Consider the following 23,246-nt stretch of genomic DNA (forward strand, 5'->3'; position numbering starts at 1 on the left):
GGTTTGTCCCAATCTGTCCCAATTGGCTCCTTGCAGTATTTATGAGTCCTCAGCGCTCGGCCACACCCTTTGCTGAACCAAGAAGTAACCTCCCCCAATGGAGATGGTAACGCAAGAGACAAATAAACTAATTAATACAAACACATACTTGTGTTAGCTTAGTCAGATTACAATAAAATAAAGAGTTTACCATTTAAAGCACATGTGTGGTGTTAATTGGCATGTTTTAATGTAGCTGCACCGAAGCAAAACTAGTGAAGATGAGGATGCAGTGTAGTTGGTTTACCCTGTGTGGCTGTGGCCATCAGAGACCTATAATATATTGATGAGAAACAGTATAATAGGGGACCTTTAAACACTGGCTGATTACTATAGGGAACTCTCATGCAGGAAAGAACACATTGCATTAAACCACTCTTTCTGTCTCAGATGGTTGGATGTCGGTGTTGCCCACCTCACCAGCGCCCCCTGTTGGGTCATTTACCTACAAGTCCTGCAGGAAGCTGTTTGGCCCGGCGGCACGCTGCCCGCTCAACACTGGCCGGATCGCAGTCCTGCAGAAAGAGAAGAAACCAAGGAGCAATGTTTGGACTGTCTGATGCAGCTGATCCCAGGTACTTAAGCTATTTGAGTTGGATTATAGCTGTGGGAATACTTCTTCAACCCTCTGGAGTCCAAGGGTATTTTCTCGATTTTTAGATGTTTCCTTAAATCTCCGTTTAAATGTACTTGTTATAACATGGCACCCCATGAGTAACATACCAAAATATTCAGGAAAATAGGTGGTCTTGCTAGAAATGCAAGTCACTCACCTTAGACCACTGTGTGATGAGATAATTAGCTCTAAAGCTGAACATCTGATATTTGGACACTAATTTTCAGGTTAATATTTGTATTTGCAATGATGTCACTATGTTACAGAAGTAAACAAAGGAGTCCAATGAAAGCGTCTCAGGTATGGGGGAGAGAAACTCCCTCTGGAAGGAGCTTTGGGATTTTAGCCTTTGCGACCATTGACATGCACAAAAAACTATTTAACACACAACAGGAAAGGGAAAAGCACAACAGGGCCCCCTTTAATAGGTGTTGTCCTTTTTGATTTGTGTCCTTGTTTGTGCCCAAGCAGAGCTCATCACTGATATTCTGGGAAGTGAGAAGTACAGACTGAGCTTGGAGACCATGCTGGAGTCTGTACAGGATCATCAGATAAACAAGTGAGTCAACAACCAAGCTGTCGGGTAAACATGCGTATGACACTGCTGTTTAAAGACAGCTACACTCGGGAGCTGTAAAGTGTAAACAGAGCAGGAATGTCTCTCAAAGCTGCAATACTCTAAACTGTATAACTACAAGGGTTGTAACCATAGACCGTGTAACTATCTGTTTACACCTTAAAAATATCTGGATTGGAATCTTGCCGATTGTTGGCGTGTCCTTCACCAGAAGTTGTTGGTCATGGTCTAATCTCTTTCATTTTTCTGCATTAAAAGGTTTTATTTTTCCATTTATACTCATCATACTAGCTGCCAACACAATAGCATCATGTTAACCATGTACCTGAAATAGTTAAATACGAAATATATATTTAAAATAAAAGGTAAACCTAAGTCTAAATTTAAGATATGTAATTGTCAATGGTCCTGTTTCACATGAATATTGGTAAAATGTCACGAGTCTCTTTAAAAAAAGGTTTTATAATAGAACGAGGCACAAATAAAGTGCTACAGCGTATTGGGCACAATAAAAAATAAAAAAATAAAAAAATAATTCAAATCTAGCTTAAAATGACAAGGAAAAAAACATGTTATAAAAAAAGCTATCTTGGTCTTTAAGCATGCACTTTTAAGACTCTCCCTTTTAAGACTCTCGTGCCATCCAACACACAACAACAAATAGAATATTGATTATATATAAACAATGCATTCATGTCCCCTGATATCCATATAAGCGTCTGTGTTAATAACAGTCTGTGTGATTGTACGCAGGCATCTGATCTACTGCGTGTGCGACCTGCTGCTGGAGTTTCTGATCCCAGAGTCGTGTGACGAGGCCTTTCAGGGGTCTCTGCTGCACAAAGACCCAGAGAGAGACCATCCTCACATATGATAACACAGTGATGGATACCGTGCACAACATGTGTCTGAGGGTTATGATGAATTCAGTATGGCCTGCAGTCACTCGTCTGTGAGGGCACATAAAGATGAGAACTGTGTGATTATTTCTGGAACACCCGAAGGGGACACATCAGGTAGATACAGTTGGGTGATACAGTCAGCATAACCCAATCAATCATTAACTAGTGCTCCTATGTGCATTGGCTCATGGGATCTATGCAAACAGTGTGCATTTGTATGAATAAATAGGCAATAAATACACCTACAGGCAAAACAGTCTGACTTTTGTTTCACATTTTGAATAGACTCTTTTGATCGTGAGCAGCTTTTGAAAAACACTGACTTCTTCCCAGACATCCGACCTTTGATGAGTCTATAAAAGTGTAAAGATTAACACCTCAATGCATGACTTAAGAAACCACAGTGAACCATGTTCCTTATGTATCTGACTTAAATGATTTAAAAGAAAAGAGGAAACAAATCCCCAGCATCTTCAGCATAATGTGTTTGTATAGGATGGACGCACACAACATTTCCAAGCCAATATTTCTATCATAACATTTTCAATTATTTAAAATTCAAATGAAAGCATTTTTCCCAAATATACAAAGTCAAATTGTATTCCTCTGTCATGCTGAATTAGGCAGAGCCAAATAAATATGGATATTTTGTGTATTTTTCTAACTTTTGTGAGTGCGATTTTGTTTTTCCTGAAGCTGTCTTGTATTATGTCATATTGTTCCCTTATCCCAATGGAAAAAGATATATAGTCTTTCCCATCAGAATGAGTTTGGTCTTTTTTATCTAGTTTCTATCATAGCAAATTAACACTATATCATCAGTCTGATTTTATTGCTTGCAAAATGTTCAATCTAAATTTTACAATCATAAGCCATTCTTTTACATTTTTGAAATCGAAAATATAATGGTTTTTTAAATGTATTTGTTAATAAAATAGTTTTTTAAATCTTGAATTTCCTGTGGGCGGGGCTAACCTTTGACAGGTGCGTGTGATATGTACGCTATTCTCACCTGTTAAGGGCCTGCTAGCTGGCAAGGTCTGAAACATTCTGAAATGAAAACAAAGACAGCTAGCTTTTAATATCTAGGAAAGATATCCAGAGCATGGTATTGAAAAAAAAAACCAGGAGGGGAAAGAAGTACGCCACTCAAAAATGGCTAAATTACACGTCGTCCGTAAAGTAAAGTAATGCAGCAACTGTTCCCATCATGGATACTTCAGTTACCCCCAGTATATTTAACCGATTAAATGGATATAAATTCACGCCTAATAAACAGAGACATCTTGCAGAGTGGAGACACTTCTCAGTGCATCATTGAACATCTTGATTTTACAATCACTGGAACAACAATTGCAACAATTCTGGACAAGTAGGCCACATGTCTTTTTGTAGATGTTGTTTTTTTATTATGTGAAAATTATTGTTTTTGTAACAGAATCTTGCCGATCAGAAGGACTTCATAAATAGGATCTTAGGAACACTTAGCACAACCCACTTCCTTTCTCATGATTTCATGGGCTGATACTGGCGTGCTCCCACCTCCTGTGTCATGCTTTGGGACTTTACTGGCAACCAGAGGAGACAAATCGCTGAAGCTTCGTTGATGGTGGCCCCATACGTCTCAGAGTCAGAGCAGCTGTGATTTCAACACAAAGCTCTCAACGGGACACATCTGTGAAATCTCTGATGGCCACAATCTTATATGTATCAACTACTAGTAATGGATCGATTGACTCATTCAGATAAAGGTCACCTATTAAGCAAAATGCAGTCCCCTCTGTGTACAGAGATTCGGAAAGTTTCAGGAAAAAAGCTTGTCACCTGAATCTCCTCCTAGAGCACCATTGAGCTCTTTGTAACCAAATATCTATCAGAGGGGCGTGGGGAGGGGCTCCTTATTTTCATCTAAAGTAACAGACAGAGAATCAGCACTTTGGAAACAGGGCTGAAACAGAGGGGATTATGGGATGCTACATTTGGTATGTCAGTGTTTCCCCTAGGATGGAGTCACATTGTTTCAGCACAAGAAAGGCTCTTGAGGCCTAGTACCAGGGCCGGTTCTAGACAATTTGCTGCCCTAGGTGAGATTTTAGGCGACATTTTATATGTAAAGAATAAATGAAAAATCTCTACAAAAGACAAATACACTGCAGAAACTTATTGACATGGGTAATAGATGTCAAAATGGCGTCAAATGTATTCAGTATTGTATGAACATGTTGGAATTGGGGGGTGGACGTCACATCCTCTAGGGGGGTCCGGAGCAATGTCTCAAGATTTAGCAAAAATACACCTTTATTGAACATACAGTAACACAAATACTACAAATCCACATAACAAACAATCAAAAATGAAAAAGGGTCGCCACTTATTATTATTTTTTTGTTTGTTACCTGGCTGGCACCCCCTAGCAGCGGCGCTCATATTTCAGCAGCGGCGCTGCGCTGCCACTATTTATATATAGGGGAAACACTATGTGTTGTGTATATCTGAGATCTATAATTTATTGATGAAAAACAGTATAGTAGGGGACCTTTAACTATCAAAGAGCAAATTGATAAAATACATTAAACGTCTTTTCAGGTGACCAGCGTTGTCATCTCGTATAACATCCGACAGAAATGACTGTATGACTGAATATGACACAGAAACATCTTCTGGTGTTTGCGTGCCTAACCGCTGATTCTACCATCTGACCTTTGGATGAAGACAGTCTGGTTTCTGTTAGCGGTGTGTCCTCTGCTGCTCGATGCAGATGTGCAGTGAGGCCTTTTAGGAACCCTGACACCCCGCCTCAGTGCCCTACTTCCATCTACTTAGAGTGGAAAAAACTCAGATGACCAAGCTTTCCGTAAAACAACAACATATTTCAATCGGAATATGACTTTAGCCTTGTCCCGTTTTACTGCCAGTAGTTTGGGTCGAAGAGAGGAAGAACCGTGAGAGTAGGTAAACCAAAAGGTGTGACCATGTGATCTATGATGAGATTTAAAGGTCCCCTATGATACTGTTTTTCATCAATATATTATAGGTCTCAGATATATACAAAACATGTCTCTGAAGTGTTTGGCTCCAAACACCAAACAGATCATTGCAGCATTACCCATAATCCCCTCTGTTTCAGCCCTGTTTCAAAAGTGCTGATTGTCTGTCTGTTACTTTAGATGAAAATAAGGAGCCCCTCCCCACGCCCCTCTGAGAGAGATTTGGTTAAAAAGAACACAATGGTGCTCTAGGAGGAGATTCAGGTGATATGGGGGGGGGGGGGGGGGGGGGGGGGTTACCTTGGTTGGTGATTGGCTAATGGTTACAGAAGGCAAAAAATCGTTATGACATCATAAAGTGGCCAAAATCTGATCAGCTCATTTTCAGACAGGTCTTTATAGAAATGGATCAGGACAAAAAGTGAGAGAATCTTTTTTCCTGAACATTTCAGAATCTCTTTCCACAGAGGGGACACATGTTTATGTATTAAAGACGTGAAAACGTGGATTTTGCATAATAGGGGACCTTTTAAAATTCACTTGTGATAAGTCAGAGGGAGAAACATGACTCCGCTGGGTTCAGAAGAGTTGACCTCTCTCTGACCTCACCTTGGTGTTGAGTAAAACCATCTGTCACTTTCTCTTCTGGTATCTGACTGCTTCTAATTGCTCTCAACATCTCAACAAGCTGAAGGTTAATCAAGTCTCTGCCGGGTCAACGAGATGCTTTGAAAGTCCATTACATAGATTCTTATCACAGGTCTAAAAACAGCAACATGTTGGGGATGGCACGACCACATTTTTGTGTCATATTTCAATACTTTACTTTCTATAAACCTCCATTTAACAACTTTGGATAATACATTTATACTGATGCACTTTCCTTTCCATCTTAAAAACATTATGCCTAAACTGAAACAATACTTTACTCTAATTGATGACACACATAGCCAACAACTTGACTCAATGATGCAGAACTGCTGCTTCTTTTTATTAAATCCTCTTCACCACAGAAGTTTAAGCAGCATTTGTATTGACATTTCAAATGAAATTGTAATTGGAACATTGTGCAACCTTTTAAATTGTAGTATTTCATCAAAATACTCAATATAACTCGAGTTAGCCTATCCAGTTGTTGACAGATAGTTGAATGGATGTATACGATTATACTTTACTTGCGGAATTTCTTATCTAGTTATTTCGTGTATGTTAACAAACAGTACTAGATATATTATTAGAATACTGTATAACATGGGTACTTTACTTTAAACTACAATGAATTATAATGAGAATAAACATATAGGTTTTAGGAAAACATGTCAATTCAAAGACTTTACTTCTACAGACCTGCAAGAAAAAAACGTGTGCAACTTTGGGACGATGCATACAGCTTGTTTACACACCGAGCACTTACTTAGCATTATCAACATTCATTTTAGATCTACAACTAGTCGATGAATTGGTTAGTCGATCCACTGAAAAGTCATTTTTTACAGTTCTAATATTCCCCACACCACCAGCCTCTTAAATGCAACATGATTTGCTTTTACTTGTCATAGAGCTATATATATAAATATTTCTGGACTTTTAAGTCAAGACAAGACATTTGAAGATGTCACGTTTGCCTCTTTTAAGTCATATTATGTTGTAAAGGACAAGTAGATTAACATATTTGGGGAGGTTTTGGCGCAGTTAGAGCGTTGGTCATCAGATCAAGGGCCGTTGGTGTACTCTAGTTCGAATCCCGTTGTGTCCTTGGGCAAGACACTGTACCTGTATTTGCTCCTGTGGGTAATGTCCACAGTAATGACTCTTACATGTCTAATATGTGTCATGTGTAATTGTAAACCGCTTTGAGCACCTGTAAAAGCGCTCTAATAAAAGATGTAATGCATTATTATTATTATTATTATATTTATAGAGTTGACCCAAGTTTTATTCCGTAATGTGATGTCCATTTATTTTCTCAGTTTCATAAACTTAACGACTTTAATACATCACATACCCCTTTCACATGACACGTTATTATATAAATACTATTGCCACTTTACCATGCAAACAGATGTTTTTGCCTTCTCATGATGCAACGTCTTTGTCGTGTGGTCTTTCCATTATTTGATTCACTCTTACGTAACCGACACTATTTTAGAGACCTGTGAGGTAAAGACTGACCAAAGAATGTCCAAAAACCAAGCTGTTGTTTTCCTCCGTCCCCTGAAGGGAAAATTCTCGTTCCTTTCCACGTCAACTCAGGTCAGCAAGTGCAGCGTCGCCCTGCAGCTGCAGCGGGGTCAGTGCCTTGCTCAAAGAACCTTCTGCAGGCTGCCACAGGGAACGAATCAAAGTTGAGACTAAACTAACGCACCGCTGCAGCTCGCTACTGTCTTTGTGACCGCCCGTCATAATAGACACTTTGACAGAAGTGTCTTTCTGAGGTCAAGGTGCTCTGTTTGGTATGTGCTTCAAGAGCGGGTTTCGAACGTCTTCCCTACCACAAATTACAATGTCAGCCATCTCAAAATAGTGCAAGTTACTGCAAGTTTGGTAAAAAATATTTGGAGAACTATATCTCTGTGTATCCTGTACTGTGTAATTAGTGGCTGTCACCAATGTGATGCATACTCTGTCTGCCCATGCATACTCTGTCTGCCCAACGTACTACTGGTTTCACTTTGGGCATGCACTGACTGTAGTTGATAAACTATGATACATTTCCACTGCTTTTGACACTTAGGGCAAGGCAAGTGTATTTATTGTTTTCTAAATCCCGCTGTGACATAAGCAGTAGGTCTTTACCGTGATTTTTAACACTACCGATTTAACCTCTCTGTCTAAACCTGCTCTGATTGGTTAGCTGGCTTGCTCTGTTGCGATTGGTCAACCACGTACAGATGTCTCGCCCCTTAGCCTATCACGTACAATGTGTTGGAGCGCCAATAGAAGCACGAGTGTTAGATAATTACGTCCTTATGTTACGGTAAGTAAACAAAGGAGTCCAATAGAGGTGTTTCAGGCAGGGGAACTTCTCAGACCATTTACATGCACAAAAACCTATAAATCAAACTAAAGAAAAGGGAAACCCTTAACAAGGCCTCTTTTAAATCACTGAAACAATGGTTTTAGACTAAAGTTTCATGACACATTGAGAGCATGTGAACATTTGTCCTTTGTTTTTGCTGCTGTACAGATTCATAGCACCTCTTAAGAGACCTCTACTCTTTGGCATCCGTCCCTCACAAATGGATCACATTTATTCAAGCTCCAAAACCATGGATCTTAACTTAAATCTGATTCTCCGAAACAGTTACGAAAAAATGTCCTGTTTTCGTTATCGCATTAATTCAGTACAGAAGTCAGCCATATAAGATCAAATCAGCTCTCTTTTTTTCAGTGTGTTGTTTCCCATCTGCCAACAGGCTTCGTGGAATCCTTTTATAGCTGTTGACAATACCATCTCAGCACTTCAGAGAAATGTCTCGCATGCAGAGATTGTGTTGCAGATTCTCGACTGCAGCTGTCTCGAGGTGATGAAACGAAGCGTGTCAGCGGGAATCTTTTTTCACCAGTGAATGGATGAGTGGTGCCGCTCGAAATTCAACTTTATGCAACATGCTTGTTAAATGTGTTCCTCCCTCTATGTACACTTTCTTTACATGATAGTAGTTACAGGCTGCACCTCAAAGGAAGTGTAAAAAGTGACACCACCTGTCGTTTTAATAACTAGCCGTGTGTGAGCCCTGGGCAAAGAGCGGCTCGTGCTCGGGAGTCTTTTCTGTTTGAACACCACATGGTAATCATACTGCCACAGGGTTTGTTTTCTATTACAAACTCTAAGGCTAGCTGCACTATCTGCAGCATGAAACATCATTTTAAACATCAGGAAACGCATGGATACCTTATATTTACATATCATATTCTATTTACATGTATTTAGACATTTTGCACTACTTTTTATTTTGTATTTTTGTATTTTATTATATATGTTGGATTGTTGGAGGAGCTCAGGTCAGAAGATGTTCAATGCCATTTCACTGTAGCTTTGTGCATATGACCATAAAACCTGTGAATCTTGAATCTATCTATTTCATAATACAATGTGTGCTTTATTACACAATAAATCAAGTTTTTGTCGAGTGGTGAAGTTGTTGTTTGGTCCTTTCTCCTGCAGTTTGTAGGGGTTAATGAGGCATGAGGACTGTGTAAGAAGCAGATCCTGTATCAAGCTCCAGGAAGGGTATTGACTTGTATCCAGGAATTACACCAAGCCATCATTAGTTATTCTGACCTCTACACGGGCGGACGGAGATACGTGGAGAGTGTTACAGTCTGTGAGTAAATCAATCCAGTGCATTTAGGCTATCACCATGGAGGAATGCACTTTTGCATTGTGCCAGGTTGGCGATGTGATATCAGCAACATGTGGTGCAGGATCAGATGTGATGAGGAAGCGTTCCTCAGCGCTGGCAGAGGTTCAAATATGTGCAGTTGGGATTGATGATGAAATACTGCTATGGCTCAAGTTCTGATAGATACACTTTTATTGCATATCCCCTGCACATTATACTGTGATGACACACCCCTAAAGTCCTGGAGATAGTACTTATTGTGTGTTAAATGTTACGTTCTGAGCACATAAAAGCCTTTGTACACACCAGAACTGATACAGTACCAATAGGCGCCTTCACACCAAGTACTTTCCCTGAACTCTTTAATTCCTGAACCATAGTAGATTGCGTTCACACCGGAATAAGTCCCTGAGGGAGGATTACGCAAATGAAGCCGCTGACGTCACTTCTTCTTCTTCTTCTGCTTTGGGTTTACTGGCAGGCCGCAAACAACTTCACGGCGTATACTGCCACCCGAAGTCCCGCAGCCCCCCGGACTCTGGGACTTCGGGTGGCGGTAAATCGCCGCCCGAAGTCCCGGGTAAATCGCCAGAAGTGCCGACACCTCCTCATCACTCCACCGCTCCCACGTTTTATTTTGTGTTGCCATAAGTTAGTGTCTCTCCATTGGTGCGCTGGGCTAATGCTAATAATGCTAATGCGACCAAATGAAATGGCGGCTTCACAAAACTTTTCAGAGTTTTTAAGGGGCGCGGTTTGCTATTCGCCCAGCCAATCAGAAATTGGAACCTTTTCCTCCCCAGGAAAGGGCCACCTCTCTAGCAGGGACTGAGAAGGGGTGAAAAGGTTCCCGAAAAAAAGTTCTAGTTCCAGATATTTTTGGAGTGAACGCAAAATCCCAGGAACTATCGGAACTATTCCTGGGAAAAGTACTCCTGTGTGAAAGCGGCTAATGTGCAAAGTTTGTTTCAGATCAGGTCATCAGTCAATAGAGGACGCATGTTTTAGGAAACTCCTGAATTGTCTATGTCTGTAATACCTCAAGACATTGTGTCTGAAGGAGGTGATGCCAGTTCCTCAGGTGGCATTTCAACAATGCGATTCAACCAAAATAAAATACAAACATGTGCATTTCTTTACGTTTCTTGTGACAAATAATTTACTTTACTGCTGATTTTCATGGGACAGATTCTGTCGTTGAAAAGTGAAATAATCATTACTTTTGTTGGTTGATTTCATAGAAAACCTTTCAGTCGAGAGACCGCTGACAAGTGTGTTGTGTTTGCAAACCTGATTGTGAAGTGACCTGAGCGAAATGAGGTCTGATGGCTTTAGGGGGGTTTGGGGACTTGTTGGGAAATTGCTGTAATTGGATTTAGACCTTGACTGTGAGAGGAAAGCCATGAAATACCAGGCTGTGGACAGAGGTACAGCTGGTAAACACAGACTGTGATTTACAGCACTATTAACACTCTAAACTATCTTGTTAAAGCTGAATGACTTCAGGATAGAGATGTGTTTTTGATTTTACTTATGTGTCGTTGTGTGCTGCTTTGAATTTGGCCTTCTTGAAGACATCCAAAGCCCGATTCTTAATTTGAATACTTTCTCATTTAAATGTTTCTGTATTAAAGGAGTAGAAGCGCTATCAGACTGCGTTTCATTGCGACAGAGCTTTTACACTTGCACCACATTTCTGACTGTCAAACATAAGCCTGAGATGCATGTTTTCCCGGCAGAAAGAGGGGGCGTGAGCTGCTGTTTTAACATGGAATATATAAAAAAAAGAAAAAGAGGATGACAGCAGACATAAAACAGAACAACTGCAGTAAAGCCAGTGCTGACGTAGGCCTGCAGTCACCTCGGTGTCTGTCAGGGATTAGCTCTACCATCATTCGTTTGATTGATATTGACGTAACACGAACTAGGAGAGCTCTTTGTGGGCTGCACGCCAGCAGAGGAAGACTTCTCTGCAAGAGGGAACACTAAATGAAACCAAACTGTCTCTCTCACCAAATGTGTGGAAATAAAAAACAGTTGGACGACTGCTAACACATTAGAAATGGACATTGTGAGTATCAATCTTTCAGATTTCCAAGTGAGTGCTTTTAAAGTAACACTTTTAAAGAGGCCTTGTATGCTTTTTGGGGTTCTCCCTTTTCTGTAGTATGTAATGTGGGTTTTTGTGCATGTAAATGGTCTACAAAGGACTCTCCAACACTCCCCCCCACACACACTTCACATATCACACATTTGTTGTAGGTAGGAGGACTGCACAGTATTGGGAAAACATTGGATTTTGATTGACTATGATATACATTGGAAAAGGAAACGGTACAGGAATTTTCACCAGATTAGAAAATAGTGATATTTTTGGTCATCCTTTTAGCAATCCTACTTGTTGAGAGTGCAAATCATTTAAAAACTGCATAAACGAACCCCCAAGCTTGGTCTTTCCTTTCCCTATGTGGGGAATTTATGCAAATGAGAAACAACATTTACAGAAAGAAAAATACCCAGCTGGACTTCCAGGGACAGGATGGTTGAAATATGTTTTAACGATACATTGAGAAGTTATATTACTCGTATGCTGCTCTTGATCCAGAGTTGGTACCTCCTTCCTCCCTCTCCCTCCTGTAGAGCAAAGGGTTTAACACTTGGCTGCACAAAGAGGGACTTTCTGAAACTCCTTGTTCTTGCCATGAGTAAGAACATGCTCAGAAAGCATTGAATGAATAAAGCGAGAACACTCAGGAACACGAGAGTTCCCCTTCACGTTATCAAACAGACATCAGCTGCTTTTGACTCTCTTAGTGTCTCTGACGCTTTGGCTTCTCGCTGTGATGGGGTGCTGAGGATGGATCTCATGAGCTCACCGTTCATGTTGTGACTTATTTATTTAAGTTTGTGTTCACATCACTTTTTCCACCTCTGCATGCCTTGTATTTATTTTGTTCATATGGAAACCGCAGCTGGTTTACATCCTGGAGCTTTAATCACAGCTTGAACTGCGACAATACCGTTTATTTAAAACATATTTTATGTTGTTTTATATTGCTAAGGTGCAAATTAAATGTTGGTTTAAAGCTTATTTTGAGTGTTACTGTCAGTTGAAATCGACCAAATTACAAAAATAAATTGGCGCGACAGGATTTCTGTTGCTAACAACTATTTTCTCAATACAGTATATGGGGTAAAATAATTTAAATAATTTGCTTAATCAACAAAGCTCAACATTTAGCGGGAGATCTAAAGTTTCTCACATTTTGGTGCCATTATTTTCTTTATGAAATATTTTCTTGTTTATGTGACTGATAACATTTTTTAGTTGAAGGATGTTGAGACACTTTGAATGCCTTTTTTTGTATGAACGCTGTGTATTCTGAGGAACAGAAAGGGAAAACCTGTAATTATACTCACTAAATCAGTCTGGTTAAGATCAAAGTAACATGGGACAACTCACGTGTGTTACATGCACAGTCCTGTACTCAAAGTCTTAAGGAAAAGTACGGAGATATTGGAATCAAAATAAACGTAAAGTACATAATGACAATACGTTTTAAATGACTGGTGATAAAGGTGACGCGAAGTACTTTGAATTCTGCTGCAGCGTATGATAACGTATCAATATTTATTTATTAGTTGATTTATATACCGATGAGCTAATAATCTGAATCTATGAAGTAACTGAAGCTGTCAGATACATATGGAGGAGTAGAAGTGTAAAGGAGTATCAAAACTTAAAGAACTAATACCTCAAAATGTCACTTATAGTATTTGAGTTCATCTACTTAGTTATTTTTCACCACTGAGCCTCCTAACATTGAGATTTGATTTCAGCCCTGATTTATGTTCAGCTTCTAGACACAATTGTTCCAGCCAAGAAACAAAAGAACATTTTTATTTTCCTTTTCTCGACCCAAACTACAATTGTTGCCAGGTTCCCCCGCTGTGAAGCACCTGTTGTTGAGCTTTCCGTCTTTTTTGGGAGACGTTTTAACGTTTTCTGTGGCATAACGAATGTTGTGGGGGTTTAGAAGCAAATATCATGCCGTTTTACCTGGGGTTTCCGAGTAGTTAGAATAGGATTTTAGTAGGAATTGCAACCGTGCTAGGGAGTGTCAACCTCTCGCGCCATAACCGGAAGTCCTCAAGCACCTGTTGTGACCGTGGCGCCATCTCTCCGTGACGTAGAGAGGACTCCTGCCTCCACCTCAGGCCCTTCTCTGTCCCTGCTGGGTTATGCAATACCTCCAGGAGGGGCGGGTGATTTATGGTACAGGTGTTGGGAGGCTCAGGAGTCGCTGGTGGAGCTGTACTCGTAAAACGCTAGGGGCATGTTCACTGACGAGCAGGTCAGGACGCACATGTGAACAGGTGGAAACACAAGGTAGCCTTCATCCTCGTGCACATGGAAGCTTTTATACTTTCATACATGCACACACACATTTATTTGACGATTACATTACAAGGACATGAGTTTTTCTCCTTGTACTCTATGTGCCAGGTGCTGGTATGAAGGCGTGTGTGTTTAATGAAAGACGACGGAGGCCTGAGGCTTCTCTCCGCATGTCTCAAATCTCACACACAAGTTTTTTTCCATATTTTGTCTCTGCGTTGCACAGAGGATCTTCACTGGCAAGATGGACGGAAAGATTTCTGTTGACGTTCAGTTTGAAGCACTTCTTTATGACTTGTTCCACATTTTAGTGGAATGTTTTACATAGTATTGTTCATTGACGTGCAGTGAGGTTCATGGCTGGTGAGGCCTTATATTTTGACCTTAATCGAAATATTCGGCTATTTTCAAAAGCTTTTTTAGTCTGATGCTTCCATTCATTTTAAACAGACCGTTCAACAAAAGGATACCCAACATCTAAATATTGGATTGTTCTTTCTTAGTAAGATCCCATTTTCATTACAATTGTGGTCTTACCTCGACTTTAAGATGAAGTCCATGCTATCCTTCTGGACAACAATCTCTATTACTTTTTTGTAAAAGTCCTCCTTATATTCCTGTAATTTGAAAAGTCTAGCTTGTTGTTTGTGTCTACCGTCTCTGCGTAGAATAACAGTAGCAACAAGAACCTGTGGGCTCATGTGCGCCCCCTTCAGTGCGGCAGAGGTTATGGCTGCCTCCCCTGGTGCGTTTTTCATTGCCGTTGTATGATGAGACCAGCGAGCCTAAATATCATATATACGTGAAATAAGTTATTTAGAGACTATGGATGGCGAGGACAAATGTAATAAAGGGATCTACAAACATTACATTGGTGACATACAGTGAGATGGTAACAGGCATGCGATTAGTGCCCGCGCTCCAACCAGTTTCTGTGGGGTGACGCATTCTGAGGTGAGGCAGATCTCATCTGTGCCTCACCTCACCCCACAGTAACTGGCTTGAGCGCCCTCACAAAATAAGTGCCCGCGTTAAATTAGTGCCCGCGCTCCAGCAAGTTACTGTGGGCTTACGAGAGGCAGAGCTCGTCCCTGCCTCACTTCTCATCGCTACCCGTAGTTGTAGCGGAGCTCGGCAAATTTGCTGATTTTGACTTTAAAAAGCGATTGGAATCATACATAAATCACACTTACATCATAGATCAGTGGAGACATTTTATTATTATTACTATTTAGTTTTTCTTTAGTTGTTTTTCCGTTACATTGGAGTATGACAGGTGAAGCTCTGCCTCCCCTGCCTCCCCTGACCGCACGTCGCTGGTATTGTTACATTTGATGGTACACTGTAGCAGTAACATTTTGAGTTACTGATTAAGTAAGGGATAATGTGCAGAAAACCGGTCATTAATGACGAAAGAAAAACAAAAGGTTGATCAGGATCCCGACCCAAAAAAAAGTTTGTATTTTGTCTGTAATGACCACCTCGCTGCACATCATCCGGCGTATTACCCTATACATGCTAAATAAACCAATGACTTGACTCACAGTTGATTTTAAAATGATCGTATTGCTTCCACTAAGAAGAAATAGTCTGTTGCAGTGTGTAATGACGGCTCGAACTTTGACGACAGCAATGTAATTTAAAATGGTGGCAGCACTGATAGAGGTTTGCCGTAGCTGTCCACATTATCTATTCCATTACCAAGTCTTTAAACAACAGCAGAGCCCATACCTTGTTCCCTTTAATGTTTATTTCCTGATTGTCTTCTTTTGGTAATTTCTCTGACATCCAGCGCTCTGTCTCTTTCCTTCTCTTTCTTTACTTGGGACAATTTAGCCATCATGAATCCGGTGCCTTGCTCGAGGGCACCACGGCAGGGAGGTGAACTGGGACCTCTCCAAGTAGCAGTCCACACTCCATATTTTAGGCCTGGTTAGGGACTTGAACCGGTGACCCTACAGCTCCCAGTCCAAGCCCCTACTGACTGAGCCACTGCCGGACAATAACAAGTTGTCATTTTAATTTCCGGTTGATTTGGCCCCTGCTGTGATTGATTATGGTTTTATAACCTAAAGTTTTAAGGATACACAGTTTTGTCTGGTATTCAAAATGCTTAGGATCAGCTGTTACGTTATATTCTGGTGCAATATGGCGTAAAGTTCCTGGATCAAAAATGTCCTATAACCTCATCTACTGTATTTGGAAAGTTCTGGTAACTATGATGTGGTTGTTTTTATTTAGATCATAGTTGTATTTAAAGAAAATATGATCTTTATTTAGTTACAAAGCAAGGGCTGCAGACAGGCATGCAGTTTAGGAAAGAGAAGTTCAGTGTTGGGAATGACGGGTTCCCTGGTGCCTCTTAGGAGTGTCTGTATTTTCCAAGGTTTTTATTATATGAACACTGATCTCTTGGTAAGGGATGTAAGGGTCTCTAATCAGGTCAAGGAGATGTCTGTAGAGCAGATGTGCCATCCTCATACAGTAGATGTCTCTTATTATTATGTTGTTTGCAGTTTTGCTTTAAGAGCTCTGTGCTTTATAGTACACACACGTCAGGGTTCATTCTTGGACATATTTTTCTGCTTTGAAAAAACGGACAATAATATGAAAATATCCTAAAATGGAAAGAGATCGAGATGAGACATTTTGCCAATTTTTTAAGTCCACAAATCATCCATAAGGATATTAAAAATGATCTCTGGAGTTCTCTGAGTTTAATACCAGAGATGTATTTCCAGGCCCTGTTGTTGTGTAACATTTTTTCAATTTGCACACAAGGCTTTCGTTGAACACAATCGTACCAAGATGTCCGAAATGTTGACATGTGAAATGTAAGGATTGTGGTTTGAAGCTAAATGGATTTGAAAGAGGGTTATTTCAGGGATGAGAAGAGTGTTTTAAGATGGTGGGAAGAGTGGATCTCTTTGGTGTGAAAGCTGAGCAGAGTTTGGACACTAATGTAAGCTGTCTCTGTTTTTGATCTTGGCAGTCTGACCTCCAAACATCTAAAAGAGCAAGCTTCATGTCATGTGATTTCTTTTTTACTTTGACACTCTTGATTCCAGTCGTTAGCTTCACTCATTATTTTCCGTGGGCAGGTTTGGTTCAAAAGATGTTAATCCTTTTGTCTTTGAGAACGGAGACTTTGACACATCAGCAAAAACCCCTGATGACTGAATGGTTGTTTGATTCTTTAACTTACAAAATGGTCTGCATAAGAAAAAAAAAAGGAATTAGAAATTAGAAATATTAGAAAATATTTAATAGTAACATATTTGCTGCATCCAGTTTCAAATTTGAAATGTAAAAAATGTATTTGGTGAAAGCAACTTTGAATTCTTTGAATGAAAACAACCTGAAAATCATCAGAATGTTAATTGAATGCTAGAAAAACAACATTGTGTTTTGTTAATTTCTTCTTCTGTTAGTCTTAATAATTTTTTTCTCAATAAAAAAACCGCAAATATGGATCAAATGATACTGTTTAAAGCTTAATCATGGTTCTTCTGCTTTGGCAATAACATGCTATTTTATCATTCTTGTTGACTCTTAACTTTTTACATATACTTAAAGGTGACCTATCATGCAAAATGCACTTTTGTACGTCTTTTATACATGAATGTGTGTCCCCGGTGTGTCAGGGAACTCACCAAGTGTCAGAAAACACAGCCCTCTCTATTTTCCTCCATACCCAAATCTCTAAAAAAGGGGCTGCAACGGATCTGATACAGACTGATCCAGATTTGAACACTTCTATGACGTCACAGAAGTGGCGCTACGGCTATTGGGCCAACTCCACCAATCAGGAGGAGACAGCCACAGACATTGCCGTTCGAAAGCGCTGGAGACGCTGTAGTACATATGCCAGGCCTGTAGATGGTGCTGTTCTCTCAGAATCAGCCCATGCAAAGACAGTGTTAAATTGAGCGAAATGAGGAATGGCTAAAATGCATGATCTGTTTGGTATTTTGAAAAATAAAAAGTATAAATATGCCTTATATAGGTATGGTCCTACATTATATTATTCAAATATAGCATGATAGGTCCACTTTAAGTTATATGAAAACAAATTCTGCATACAACTCTGATTATTGTTTTAAATGGCTCAGTCTGCCTTTTGAAAAATGCCCGTGGGCCTGAGGCAGAGAATCTGTTTGTGATTATATTGTAACACGATCATCTTAAGATCTTTCTCAGAATAACGATTAACAAGATTGTCATCTAAAAGACTGAAAATTGCAGTTTGAAAAATGTACACTGACTATTACTTTCTTATCCAAGTAACCTCGAGGTGTTTTTCCCAACACTAATGCGGAAAACATAATTTTGAGAAGGTGGCATTTTTTTCTCTGAAGTTAAACCTGCAGATACACATAGTTTTTCCTTTTCGAAGCAGTGTGAAGTAATGGGAACAGTCAACGCACTTGAAAACATTTAAACAGAAATAAATATAACTTAAGTTAACCAGATCGGACTTGCAGTTGACAGCTCTGAGTGTTGGTTTACCACAACTTAAACAATCTTGATTTACAGTTGTGAGTTAGAGGCAACTTCTGACTCCTGTGGCTTTGATTTTTGATGAAAGACGTTCTTATTTGGGATTTGTTTTCCACAATAACTTGAAAGTTCACTAAGACGAGGCCATACATTTGTTGAACAAGCTCTGATTACGCAGATAATTGATATCAATGTTGGCATTAATGTCTTTGTGAGAAACAAATTCACCAAACTGTTAGAGCATAAGTAAGGGGAATCAAAATAAGTCAATAACACTTACTAGCAGGGTACAAAAATGGTGTATAGATGGTAACGCTTCCAGACTGACCCCTCAATGCACTTCACTAAACGTCATACTACTCTCAGCATCAATATCGAGCTATTAGCTGATTGTAAATGCAAAATTGTCGTTGTTACGTGTGGGAGATATCTACCATCGGGATATCTGCCTTCTCTCCATAATAATGGAACTAGACGGCACTTGGTGCTCAAAGTGCTAAAAAATACATTTGGGAAGCTCAATAACAAGTTTGTTTCCAGACACTAGGACATGGTTACCCAAGATAATCCACTAGCCTTGTTGTGAGTCATTTTATAGGAACAATTTATTCCCACCAAAGAACAGCCAGCGAGTCAGACCTCTCTTCCATCCGGGGGTTATAGAGTTTGTGGAAGTGTATTTTGTAAATTGTGTAATTTGTAGATTTACCTTTTTGAAATGTAATGCATGATTCTTGAGTGATATTAGGCTGTCTTTGGCTCTTTACTCGCTGTAACAAATGTAGATTACCCCTCTGTGGGACGAATAACGGTATTCTGATTGTGCAAACCTGAGCACTTTCCCATTCAAACATGTAGCACACAACAGTAGATGTCAGATATGTGTATCAGACTTCTTCTCACTAATTGTAAACACTCTGTTTCGTTATCACGCAGAGTTGCACCTGGGTAGAGCGTACAGTAATCAATTGGATATCTTGCCGTGTCTTTAATTTGTCTGATGAGTTAGGCGTCGGGCAGTTCCTGAATCTCTTTTTCTCTCCAGATAACGGAAGTGCTTTTGCTTTTCCGCTTTTTTTATTCGCCCTCTGATGTAAGCTTTCTCCCAGTGTATTGCCAGCTGCATGGAAACGTCATCAACAAGCCCACTTGCTGGGAGTGTTTCAAGCAATGAGCGGCTTCCTTTACACGATGTCCCAATCTGACATTACATGGACTTCTGTACTCGGGCACTAGCACAGTCAGTCCACTTAATTTCCGGTTCAACCAATTCTGAAATTGGATCTCTCCCATACAGCTCATCTGGATAATGTTTCCATTAATTCAGGGTTGTTTGAAAGGGTGTATAAGCTTACTAGTGATTTCTGTCAGCAAGCCAAGTAAGAAGACCCAAAACAACAGACCTGTTTCTCCACTGAATGCAGAGACTAAGGAGAGAACTACTAACAAGCCGTCACCATCCAAATATCTTATTAAATTGCAATCCTTCACAGACTTGTTTGTGAAAAAAAAGGGAATGCAAGGGAAGCAAAGCTGGTCATTTCTCAGGGGGGCAGTTATCCAGATTATCGCTGCCAGAACAAACTTAAAGACCAGATGACTGGCCTAGCAATCGAATTTCACCTCCAGTATTTTTCGGTCCCTAGAAACACCTGATGCTTCTTTTTCTTCCAACTGCAGCCGGTTTTTCCCTTGCTTTCCAGGGGTAGGGTTTCTGGATGGGAACCCCCAGTTGTGGTTTTTCATAGATACTGGAACACTCAAGAGAGCCAGTGTGGTTTTCCTGCTTTTGATGCCTGATTTCTGCCAAGCCATGGAAATGTGCCGTAGCTTTGGGGTTTCTGTGATGTGATGCTGACTCCATTACAACGTGGCACTGCGTCAACCTCCGAAACCCCCAGGGGTCCAAGTGCTGGGGCCCATCAATCTGTAACAACAACACGCTGAGGGCTGAGTAAGACAACACGTGATCCCAGAGATTAGCTCGCCTCTGCTGCTATTTTCCCATGTGATAGCAGTGGAAATGTTGAAGAGATCTACGGATAGTGGAACAAGTGAACAGCAATATGGAACATGGATGCCGTCATTGCTTTTTTTGACTCTACACATATCATGGTGGCTAAATGATGGTGTAAAGTGGATTTACAGTATTAACATCACCAGAAAAATGTTAATGTACCTCTTTTTTTAGAGATTCTCAAAGTAATAAAACCTGGGGATCATTATCACTAGCTGCTTCAAATAAGTGAATTAAAAGTAATGCTTTAGGTATTTGATATCCCACGAAAAACAACAACCTGAACTAGGAAGGGGTCTCCGCACTGCATTTTATGTGCCCTAATGAGCAGCTGTCCCCTTCAAAGAGGTTGATAAAAGCATATAACACAGTACCTTTAGTTCATGCGATTAGCTAGAGTACTACATGGTCCCATTATGCTCTTAAGTCATCTTAAGGCAGGAAACCTGAAGATTTAAAAGGGGCAAGTTGTTCTAGTCATGAAAAATAATTGCTTTTGTTCGAGCTTTGTTTTGGAAGTCATATTGTGTCTAACGTTGTCTAATGCATTTTAGGTTGATACAATTTGGTACAAGGAATCTTTTCCTCGTAAATAATGGTCATAAATCCCGTTGAAACACCACTTTAAGACATAACACATTTGAGAAACACCATAGGAAGATCCATGCTGTGATGCATTATTAAATGCATGTCTTCTAATAATTGCTTTTCTCAGCCATTGGATGTCGAGGTTCCATTTAAGGAACAGCCCAGAAAAAGCAGTTTTTGACAGTATATCTAGAAAAACATACATCTAGTGTGTGGAGGTACCATTTCACCGGGCAATGAAATAGTCTCTATTTGGACTTTCATCCTTACACAGTAATAACATGTGTCTCATCGGATCCACAAGATTTACAGTTATACCCAAATATGCAGTTCCAATATTGTTGAGTTATGTCTAGAGACTGGTGGGTGTACATAAAGCTCTTTCTCAATGATGTTTGAGAACTCTTGGTAATATGGTCATGTGGGTTGTCTTGCCAAATATTAGGCCATACTTTATTAACCGTCCTTCCCACAAGCTAGCATGGCTGCTAACAACGTTTTTGAGACCTTTTTGTAGCTTGAAAATCTGCTAAAACCTCTGAAAGACGGTAAACTAAATTGTCAGATTTGTAGGATTTCAAGAATTGGTGTGTTCCATAAAAGTCACCTTGATTTGATCTGCGAGTGTTTGCATCGTGCTGAGTCGACACACATACCTCAGAACTCTGTTTAGGCCAACCACTATCCTTCTTTAATTATCTGACAGGGCATTTTGTGAAGGATTAAACTTTGTAAGTGTACTTATAACATTTGAAACAAGGCTGAGGTCATCATCACTGAGTTTTTTTGGCGCATAAACAAGTGTGTGAAGCCAGACAGCTCTGCTTTATGAAGAATACCAGCAGAGCGGTAAGACACTGGGTGGTTTTTATTAGTCCTCCTATATCGTTCATAGACAAAAACAACACATAATTGTGAGACGCTCATTTCTCTGAAGTGAAGAGGTGGTCATGTTGTCTGAGCTTCCTTCCAGGAATCCTCTGCTCACATTGCACAAGCTCACAGATGTTCCCTCAAGAATGACAAAGAAAACTTTAAAAGCTTCAGCTGTTCAGCTTTACAACACTGAGAGACAACTAAGGAACTGACTACATCTTAGAAACTTTTGGATGGATTGCCATGATATTTAATACAGATGATCCTGCTTACTTGGGGATTCCCTGACCACAGTGCAGCCAGTGCCAAACTGAAATATATCCAAATCTAGAGTACTTGATGGACGCCCTTAGCTCTTAGACATTGAATCTTTTTCAGGTTCATATTTGTATGTTGTGCTTCTACTGATACATGTTTACATGCTTCAATGTTTTTCTCGTACTGCCCCACCTCTTTTCACCCTCTGTCTGAAACCAGAGCCCAGTCTGCTCTGATTGGTTATCTGGCTCTGTTGTGATTGGACAACAACTGAGAGATGTCCCGCTTGTTAGCCTATCACGTACAATGTCTTAGTGCTAGCCAATAGAAGCGTGATTGTTACATAGTGATGCCATCAGGTTACAGAAGTGAACAATGTCTTGGAGGTTTTTTAGTCAGGGGGGGAGTGTTTATCAAATGTACTGTGTGTGTGTGTGTGTGTGTGTGTGTGTGTGTGGGGGGGGGGGGTGTGTGTGTGTGTGTGTGTGTGTGTGTGTGTGTGTGTGTGTGTGTGTGTGTGTGTGTGTGTGTGTGTGTGTGTGTGTGTGTGTGTGTGTGTGTGTGTATCATGCTCTTGATCATAACGTTCCTGTTTTTCCTGCAATTTTTGATCAAAGACATTGGAACAAATCTTATATATTACACAGTATGACAACATGAGAAGCAGTCGATGTGTAATCCTATCTCTATGCATTTGAAATTCATGACCTCATGAAAAACATTTCATTTCTTTACATAACATCATGGCATGTTGCTCAGCGGACAGATGAGATTCATTAACTGCGGATGTAAGAAAAAGACACATTGAAGTTTTTATGTCCAACTCGAGCTGTGCCAACTTAGCATTTAGAGCAGAGTACAATACGTTTGTTGCCTACATTTAGAGAGGCCTCGACCTTAAAACCTTGAGAGCTTATGGGACTGCTCACTGCTCTACCAGGTGCTTTTAATAAGTTTGCCTCAGACTGAAATGTCCTTACATGGCGCTCTGCTGAGTCCAAACATCACGATTATACTCTTTCTTTTCTCCCAGAATAAAACCCATGTTTCATCACCATTCTTCTGAATTTATGGGGACCTGGCTCGCTGGTTTAATGGGCAAATCAAAGCAAAAGTTGTTAGACTTCAACATGATTCTCTA

General features: G+C 40.1%; 1 protein-coding gene and 1 long non-coding RNA gene across 7 annotated transcripts in view; one reads left to right on the forward strand and one right to left on the reverse strand.

Annotated features, from left to right (window-relative positions):
* snx19a (sorting nexin 19a) overlaps window positions 1-9,258 on the forward strand; it is a 108,095-nt gene extending 98,837 nt beyond the window's left edge. For 4 of the 6 annotated variants that reach the window (XM_079647811.1, XM_079647812.1, XM_079647813.1 and 1 more), the window contains 3 exons: window positions 430-614; window positions 1,127-1,214; window positions 1,986-2,798. In XM_079647811.1, the coding sequence (XP_079503937.1) occupies window positions 430-614; window positions 1,127-1,214; window positions 1,986-2,106 (394 nt within the window). In that variant the 3' untranslated portion in view covers window positions 2,107-2,798. Of the gene's footprint in view, window positions 1-429; window positions 615-1,126; window positions 1,215-1,985; window positions 2,799-8,537 lie in introns of those variants that run through there. The other 2 variants (XM_079647815.1, XM_079647816.1) reach the window with 2 other exon arrangements.
* LOC307019405 overlaps window positions 1-23,246 on the reverse strand; it is a 199,230-nt gene that overhangs the window by 166,746 nt on the left and 9,238 nt on the right. The window lies entirely within an intron of this gene.

This window comes from Notothenia rossii (assembly GCF_949606895.1).
Source record: "Notothenia rossii genome assembly, chromosome: 9".
Lineage (NCBI taxonomy): Eukaryota > Metazoa > Chordata > Actinopteri > Perciformes > Nototheniidae > Notothenia > Notothenia rossii.